This window comes from Boleophthalmus pectinirostris, unplaced genomic scaffold (assembly GCF_026225935.1).
Source record: "Boleophthalmus pectinirostris isolate CB_2022bp ecotype Guang Dong unplaced genomic scaffold, ASM2622593v1 HiC_scaffold_9, whole genome shotgun sequence".
In the NCBI taxonomy this organism is placed as follows: domain Eukaryota; kingdom Metazoa; phylum Chordata; class Actinopteri; order Gobiiformes; family Gobiidae; genus Boleophthalmus; species Boleophthalmus pectinirostris.
The window spans coordinates 32,276,049-32,285,658 of record NW_026571541.1 but is presented as its reverse complement, the minus strand read 5'-3'; the positions used below and the strand labels follow the sequence as shown (position 1 = coordinate 32,285,658).

Below are 9,610 nucleotides of genomic sequence, written 5' to 3'. Positions count from 1 at the left end.
AATATAGTGTTGGATGTCCCTAAATCTATAAAAGTGAAAAAATAGCTTTCTAAAAATTACTTCTCAACAGTACACAGTAGTACCTCTTCTTTAAAACTGTGACATTTATTCTTCCAAACAATGGGCTTTCATGTTTTGTTTTGTTTTTTTGTTTGTTTTTTTTTAATCTGTGAAAGGAGCAGAGTTTATAAGATTTATCTTCTTCCTGTTCCTTTTGTTTGTGCAGCAAAAACGAGGCAAATAATGGTTGGAATCTGTATTTATGTTAATTGTCAGATTTTGTTGTTGTTGTTGTTCTCTGTAAATTGATGTAAACAAAATAATAGCATGAGCAATAAAATAATAATAATAATCCATCCATCCATCCATTTTCTTCCACTTATCTGGGGCCAGGTCATGGGGGCAGCAGTCTAAGCAGGGACTCCCAGACTTCCTTCACCCCAGACACTCCCTCCAGCTCCCCTGGGGGAACCCTGAGGTGTTCCTAGGCCAGCCCAGAGACATAGTCCCTCCAGTGTGTCCCTGAGTCTTCCCCGAATCATCCTCCCGGTGGGACATGCCCAAAACACCTCCCGAGGAAGGCACCCTGGAGGCACCTGAAACAGATGCCCAAGCCACCTCAACTGGCTCCTCTCGATGTTGAGGAGCAGCGGCTCTACTCTGAGCTCCTCCTGTGTGACTGAGCTCCTCACCCTATCTCTAAGGGGGCTCCCAACCACCCTGCTTGTATCCGCGATCTCGTCCTTTCAGTCATTACCCAGAGCTCATGACCATAGGTGAGGGGAGGAACACAGACTGACCAGTCAGTCGAGAGCTTTGCCTTTCAGCTTAGCTTCCTCTTCACCACAACGGCCCGATACAGCGACCGCATCACTGCCAGCGCTGCACCGATCTGCCTGTCAATCTCATGCTCCGTCCCTCACTCGTGAACAAAACCCCATTGAGATAACTTGAAACTCCTCCACTCCAATAATAATAATAATAATAATAATAATAATAATAATAATAATAATAGTTTTGTGTGAACTGCAGCGCCCTCTGTTGGCCAGATATTGTGACATTTATTCCTCCAAACAAAGGGGTTTCATTGTTAAGCGCATTTATTTATTTGTTTATTATTATTTCTTTCTTTATTTTTATCTGTAAAAGGAGCATGTTTTTTTTTTTTTTTTTTTAAGATTAATATTCCTGTTCCTTTTGTTCTTGCAGCAAAGACAAGCCAAAAAGTAACGGTTGGAATGTGTATTTATGTTAATTATCAGATTTTTTTAGATTTTTTGTTATTGTTGTTTAAATTGATGCAAACAAAATAATAGCATGAGTAATAAAAAATAAACAAATAAATAATGAAAAAAAATATATAAATAATAATAGTAATAGTTTTGTGTGGACCGTGGCGCCCTCTGTCGGTCATTACGCGAGAAGCAGCCGGTCCTGACCCGGACACTTTACAGAGGAGCACCAACATGGCGGCACTGAGGAGGTGGAAGTCTTACCTCTCTGTTCTCAGGTACAATTTTACTCTTTTCTCTTATTTTTATTATCTGTTTGTGCATTTATTTCTCTATATAAGTGAAACATGTCCTCGCTTTCACCATCAGCTGTTTTCACGGTCACGTTTAGACGAATATTACAACATATCGGAAGTCGTCTGGTTGTGTCATGTTAAGTTTATCTGATCAACAAAACCAAACTTCTCTGTTAAAAACACTCGGACAGAACAAAAACCAAAACAGGAGAGTTGTCAGATTTATTCTAATGCGTAAAATAATCTCTAATTTTATGATATTAGACGATTACAGGAAACAACAGAGCCTCAGATATTTCCAAAACTCTGGAGAAGATTGCGTGTTCATGTGTTTGTGTCTTAATCTCACTGTTCTTAAAAGCTCTATCACAAGAAAGATCACTTATTTTACCAAAACAACGTTATATTTAAGATTAAACCAAAAAAATATTGCAAATAAATTCACGTTTTATCCATTTCTTAGGTTTAAATGTTTACTTTCTGTTTGGAGATGATGACATGATGCTGGGGAATTCCAACCTTAGTCAGTGTTGGGAAGGTGACTTTTAAAATGTATTCCCCTACAGATTACAGATTGCATACACCAAAATGTAGTTTGTAACGTAATCCATTAAATTATTTAAAGTGAGTAACGTAATCTGAATACTTTGGATTACTTGATTTGCTGTAGAGAAGCAAAGACTAGGATGGTTTAGACCTGGTTTAGATCTAGTTTAGATCTAGTTTAGACCTGGTTTTAGTCCTGGTTTAGACCTGGTTTAGACCTGGTTTAGATCTAGTTTAGATCTAGTTTAGACCTGGTTTTAGTCCTGGTTTAGACCTGGTTTAGATCTAGTTTAGACCTGGTTTTAGTCCTGCTTTAGTCCTGGTTTAGACCTGGTTTAAACCTGGTTTTAGACCTGGTTTTAGTGCTGGTTTAGACCTGGTTTAGATCTAGTTTAGACTTGATTTTAGTCCTGGTTTAGTCCTGGTTTAGATCTAGTTTAGTTTCCCCAATGAGTGGAATTACCGACAAAAAAAAAAAAAAAGGGATATATCCCAAAATGTGAAAACAGGAAAATACCGCCGTTTAATCCATTTATTTCAACAAAGTAACTGTAATCCAATTACCACTCACTGAAACAGTAACTGTTTTCTAAGGGTTTCCTATGCTGAATTTTTTGTGACCACAAGAAATTATTATTGGACAAATACAATTTTAATAAAACACATTTATTTAGTTTAAATAATGTTTAAAGTATCAGAAAAATCTGTTTCTTGCAGGTAAATTGTGACAAACTGAAAGTGAAATTCTGAAACTGAATTCGTCCTAGTGTGATGTTACACATATGGAACTCTAAAACAGAACTCTCTACTTCCTGTAATTTTCTAACTATTTATTGAGGAGAAAAATTCAGTTTGTCGACTGGACAAAAGTTAGTTTGGTTGAAGACGTTTCGCAGCTCATCCAAGCTGCTTCTTCACTTCTGGTTAGACGCTGGTGGACACTTCTGCCATTCTTCTTTTCAGGAGAAAAATTCAGTTTGTCAACCAAAAGTTAAGTTGAATTTTTCTCCTGATGGATTCTACCTGGAAGACTGAGGGATTCTTCCCACACCTAACTATTTATTATTATTTAACTGAGATCACACTATGTTCCAGTTTTGCCTAAAGTTCCCTCCATTACAGTGACCCGTCAAATGGATGTCAGTCTGATCTCATCTTGACCTACAACCAAACACCAACGTCCAATCAGATTTGTTTTCTTTTTTTCAGTGACACATGTGGTCATCCAGCAGTAACATTCACTACAATTGCATTTCCCTCACTTTAGATTCAGTTCAGAAGTTCAGAACAGTGGGTTGTTTTACACGTGCTGTGACATGTTGGGAATGACTCCTGCATCTTTCTTCAGAAGAGACACTTCATGTTACTGTGACGTGTCTTGCGGACTCATTTGTACAGATTTTTGGCGCCAGAAAGACACGTCACCGCAACGTCACATCTGCCAAAACCGCACAGATGGAGAGATAGATAAGAAGATTATTCAGGTGTCTAGTAGAGTTCAGTTGTTAGTGACATACACGGTGAATTTATTTATTTTTACTATAGCTTCAAAATGTGTCCACTGTAAGAATTCAAACATAAACTTGTGTTAGCCGACATTGGATGAACTGTAAATAATGCCTGTGGTCATATTTGTCATCGTTTGATACCAGTTAAGTGTCAGTTTGTGAAGAAAAAAGGAATACCTGCTTGAAAGTCCCACCTTAGGCGTCCCATTCTCTTGGCGGGAACGTCCCCTTCCCTTCTCTTGGGCGGCACACGGGTAACTGCTGTGCCCGGGAGAGGGGGGGACGTTCTAACCTTTCTCCTCGTTGTGTCTCCTCTGTGGGTGGGACTTCCTCACCCATTTCCTGCAGAATCCAGGAGAGGAATCAAGGAGAGGGAAGTGAGGAAAGAGAAATGCGACACAGCCATATTGTTCTTCTTTTCACCACTAACTTTTCACTTGAAGTTTGTACTGTATTGTATTTTGTAGAGGTGGAAGTAGACACGCTTTTCACGAGACGAGACACGAGATTAGGTCCACGAGAACGAGACTAAACCAGATTTTTACATTATCTGTAACTTAAAAAATGTGTCATCCCGTTTACAGTTTTAGTCTAACATTTTTGCATTAAATATTTTAGTTATAATTGACCTACTTTTAAAAACCACAGCTTCGTTAGAGATGTAATTTACCAGCCCTTACGTCTTTTTTTTTGTCCAATCTAAAATTATTTCGTGAGATTTTTAGTTTACATTTTCTTACTGTAATTTTGTCTCATGAGATCTTGTCCCATCCCTTGTATTTTGGTCATAATTGTAATAAAGAGTTGAACGTTACACGAGTTTAAATATATGCGTTTGTGTTTCCAGGAGCAGCTGTCGTGTCGTCTTGACCGAGGTGAAACCTGCAGCCCAGACAGTTCGGACCAGAAGCGCTTTGTTCACCGGTGTAGCGTCTTTAGCGGTGGGCACCACGCTGTGTGCCGTACCTTTCAAACAGGTAAAACTTAACTTTGTCTCATTCCAAACCCGTGCGTAGAGAAGTACTTAAAAAAGGCCGTGTAGATTTCATATCATGTGGCGTTTGCTTGTTTATGGTCCCACTATCTTTTCATATATCGTGTTTTAATCATAGACTCTGCTCGACTTTAGACTTTAGACTTTTATGACTTTACGGCACCTACATGTGTAGAATCAACCAGACTTTTAGGGATAAATATGAAACGTTAACCCTTTTCTAGTGATGGGCAAATGATCCCGAGGCTTTGGCGCTTGTGTCTAGGGCTGGGTATCATTAAGAAGTTGCCAATACGACACATACCTCGATACACAGGCCACGATACGATACATATCTCGATACAGTGTACTTTCGATTCGATATGATATATTTCAAATCGATTCGATACGGTTCAATAAAAAATTAAGGCTAAATCATGGCTGTGATACTAAAAGTCTTTGTTAAACCACTTCTTGTGCAAAGTTCATATGAAACACAAACATTTTAATCATCAAAACAGTAAAAATGTCAAATGTGTTGCATAAATGAGTTTCCTTTCACTCCACAAGCAACAAAACTGTAGCGCTGTAACAAAATAATTTAGTAAAACACACCTAAAAATACTGTTGGTGATATATCGATACAGCAGCCCACGATATCGATACTGTATCATCACATTAAACAATACGATATATCGATATTCCGATATTTTTGCACACCCCTACTTGTGTCACTCTTCCTGAAGCGGAGTGATTCAAAACGCTGGGTCGGAGCTTGTCTCAAAACACCAGTGTCACGTGACCGATGACGTTCGTAGCTTCAAACGTCATTCCTGTTTCGCTCCGTCGTCCGTTGCTTCAAAAATGTTTCGAAGCTTTTCATTGGCTCATGGCGTTTCGGTGCATTCTGAGGAGTAGTAGGAAGGGTCTCTAATCCTGTTAGAGACTTTTAGTACAGTTTTTGAATAAACTCAAAGCTTTAGATAAACCCTTAACCAACATTTAACCGTTAAAGGGACAGTCCGGAGTTTTGGACATAGGACCTCATTTCCTTGTGAGCCAGAGTGTTGGAGACGTGTGGAGACACTTTTTAAAATATTCGATCCAGTCCTTGTATTTGCAGAGATCCTGCCACTAAAAACAGTCTTACCCACTCCACAAAACACCCGAAGCAAATCTATTATTACACCAGACTGTCGATGTGAATGTCTGTGTGGATAGAATCATTTCAGAAGCAAAACCAATCTTGCATTTGAAGGATTTATGTCTGAGCAGCAGCAGCGAGTTGTACTTCTTGATAAAAAGTTTGGCAGCGGCGGACTGATATCACCGAGCACCTACTGGCTCTGTAATAGTTTGTTTACCTGCGACACATAAAGCGCAGGAAGAAGCCTGTTCCAGATATGACCACGTTCATATCATCACAAATAACTAGAGCAGAGTAAAAATCCACTGCTGCTGAGAAAATAGTCCCTCAACATGCGACGATTCATGCGATACAAGATTGGTTTTACTTCTAAAATTATTCTGTCGACACAGACATTCACATGGACAGTCTGGTGTAATAATAGATTTGCTTCGGGTGTTTTGTGGAGTGGGTAAGACTGTTTTTATTGGCAGGATAACTGTGACCATTGACATGCACTAGTCTAGCACCAGTGACCTCTGCAAATACAAGGACTGGATGGAATATTTTAAAAAGCGTCTCCACACGTCTCCAACACTCTGACTCACTAGGAAATGAGGTCCTATGTCCAAAATTCTGAACTGTCCCTTTAATATAATTTGCATTTGTTCTTTGGATTCATCTGGATTGTGTTTTAGAGTGTGCATGTTTTACTGTAATGACGATATATAATCATTATTTGGTATGAATGAACAAAGACACTTGAATGATCACACAAACGTTTCTGAACTTGAGATCAGTCGTGCTCTTTAGAGGTCGCTGTGGCTTCAGTTGTCCACCGGATGTCACCGTCACTAAAGTCTTGAAGCTTTGTTTTTCGGCACAATAGAGGCTTTGCACCGTCACGTGACCCCTATAGCAACGATACCCTACGCCGCCATGACACCGGGCAACACTATGTCATTGACTTCAGCAGCATCGGAGAAACATGGGCAGGTTTTGTTGTGTATTTGGTTGTTCTAGACGCTCTGAATGGGAAAAAAACAAATCGTTTCTTCACTGTTCCTCTGGGAATTACTCAGGAGCTCAAACAAGGGAATTATCAAAAAAAAAAACAGGAATTATGTCTAGAGAACATAAACCGCGAAGAGATTTCCTATGGTACCATCAAGACACACTCACGTCATTTTCATCAAGGTATTTGCTATTTAAATTGTTTCATAGATTATTTAATGAGAGAAGCACATTTACTGAACTAAAGTTTAAAAAGAAAACATTTGCAGTGTGAGCGGCAGTAGAAACTGTATCTTCCATCGCACATATAAACATGTCACTCGTCGTAGGACCCATGTTTTCTTCATTGTCTTGCTTATCCACAACTATGTCTTCTAGAATTAATCGCTTTTTGCGAGCGGATTTTTCTAACGTTCGCGAGGATCTTTTCATGGCCGATTCTTTCGAGGTTCGGCTCACAGACTCTTCGACTCGTGCGCCATGTTGATCATGGGAGCCCAGTGTGGGTTTGTTGAATCGTAACTAGTGCGGGTTTTCCTGGATAAATTAATGACATTTTTGTTCAGTAAATGTGCTTCTTTCATTAAATAAGCTATGAAACAATTTAAATAGCAAATACTTTGATGAAACTTCGGGTGTCTTAATGGTTTATTTTTGCTAACCATAATCCGTGTCTTTTTTTTGATAATTCCCTTGTTTGAGCTCCTGATGAGTAATTTCCAGAGGAACAGCGAAGAAATGATTTGTTTTATCCCTTTCAGAGCATCTAGAACAACCAAATACACAACAAAACCTGCCCATGTTTCTCCGATGCTGCTGAAGTCAATGACATAATGTGCCCGGTGTCATGGGGGCGTAGGTACCGTTGCTGTAGGGGTCACGTGACGGTGCAAAGCCTCTATTGTCAGGAAAGCTTCACTTGCCCACTACTACTCTTTCCACTCGCCTTATGGTTTGGTTTTATAGTTTTTTTAACATTCAAAATCCTGTCAGTGCGTTTATTGTCGTCTCTTTTAAACCAAAAGTGCATACGTTCAGAAATGATCATAACAGCCTCATGAGAACTTAGATCAGAACCAAGTTGCTTTCACTTCCACTTCCATTTTATTTACAGTATATAGCACATTTCACAAGCAAACAGTGACCAAAGTGCTGCACAAGTACAACAATAGTAATAATAATGATCAAATAAACGCTCAAAACCAGTCAAATAAAATAAGAGCAAAAAACATAATAGCAATACATTAATAAAACCAATAAAATACATAAAAAATCATGTGCTTCATTGCACTCTGCAATTTTCCAACCCAGAATTCAGTAATTTCAGATGAATATTGTGATTTAAAATATACAAAACATAACAAAATGATCCACAGATGTCATGGATTAAGCACAAGCACAATACGTCTTCTTTAAAGGTGTATTGTGTAACATTTCTGGTGGAGGATCTGTCAAATTTCTGTTTTTCTATTTATTTTTGAGCTGTAAAACCACCTGTAATTGAATAAATGTAAGGTAGAGCTGTTTTAATGCCACACTGTGGAACATTCCAGGCAGAGCAATGACGTATCCATGGAAACAAGCAGGTTACTCAAGTAAAAGTAAAAGTGTCACATGACAAACTACTACTCTACTTAAGTGAAACTATTCAAGTACATGTTTAAAAATGTACTTAAAGAGTAAAAAGTAAAAGAGTAAAGACATTTTTAGAACAATTAAAGCACCAAATGTAGTGATTTTGATAAAGAATTCAGCTGATTTTTAGCGATTCAGTTGATTTCTTAATATTTCCGGCTGTTTTTGTGTATTTGGTTTGCTCAAAGTTGGGACGTAAACTGAAATTAAATGTGCCAAAAAACAACTCTCAGCTTTTTTTGGGGGGGATTATGACAGGTATTTTTGAGTTATAAAACTACTTATAATTGAATAAATCTAATGTTTATCCATAGAAACAAGCAGGTGACGGACGCCCAACCAGAAAATCTCTCCGTATTACTGTTATTTTAAAGCTGTACCTGTGTGTGATGTGCTGTTATGTTGGGGTTAATTCAGATGTTTGTCGGCAGGTGGAGAACCTCTCTCACGACTCCCTGATCAGAAGAGCAGCGTCTTTAGTCACCGACAGCTCCATCACCTTCCTCTCCCAGACCACACTCGCACTTATAGAAGCCTTCATGCTGTATTCAAAGGTACGTGCTTCAAAAGGTAACTAGAACGTGTAGAATACCGTATTTTTTGGACTATAAGTCGCACCAGCCGAAAAATGTGCAATGAAGAAGAAAAAAACATATGTAAGTCGCACTTTTGGGGGAAATGTATTTATAAAATCAGAGACCAGGAACTGACATTTTATCTTGAAAGGCAAGTTCTAGTAATAATAAGAACAGAACAGAGAACAACAAACTGAACAGGTGTTATTCAGATAATTATAGCATAAACAACAGAACATAAGTTTACCAAACTCACGATCTCACTCCAAATCACTAAATCCATTCAATTCCTTCATCCTCGGTGTCACTTCTGTGCGACCTCCGGAAATAAACCATAGATCCATGAATTAAACAGAGCGCCGCTTCCTCTTCTGTGTCGCTGTCGTCAGACTCAGCATCAGTTCCAGTTAGAATTATTCCGGCCTTTCTGAATCCCGACAGGATGGTTTCAGTTGTCGCTGAAGTCCAGGCTTTGTCGATTCATCCAATGACTTGCAAGAAAGTTACATGGCGCACCTGCCCGGTTACTGTGAAGCTGTGTTCTCTCTCCCCTGCGTCAGTCCCTCACAAGTTTCTCGCTCACTCCAAACTTTCTTTCTGCTGCTCGATTACCGTTTTCAGCTCCATATTTCACTATTTGCAGCAGGACAACAGCTTTTTCTACAGGAGACACGCGCAGTAGAGCCAAGTGACAGTAGTACAGGA

General features: G+C 39.0%; 1 protein-coding gene across 2 annotated transcripts in view; it reads left to right on the top strand.

Moving 5' to 3' along the window:
• Positions 1-1,424: 1,424 nt before the first annotated feature.
• Positions 1,425-9,610, top strand: part of LOC110174032 (diablo IAP-binding mitochondrial protein-like) — a 21,920-nt gene continuing 13,734 nt past the window's right edge. For both annotated transcript variants that reach the window (XR_008633778.1, XM_020940068.2), the window contains exons 1-3: positions 1,425-1,510; positions 4,430-4,559; positions 8,762-8,884. Coding sequence is in view for 1 of the 2 variants with exons in the window: in XM_020940068.2 (XP_020795727.2) it covers positions 1,467-1,510; positions 4,430-4,559; positions 8,762-8,884 (297 nt within the window). In the remaining variant the exon portion in view is untranslated. The remainder of the gene's footprint in view (positions 1,511-4,429; positions 4,560-8,761; positions 8,885-9,610) is intronic.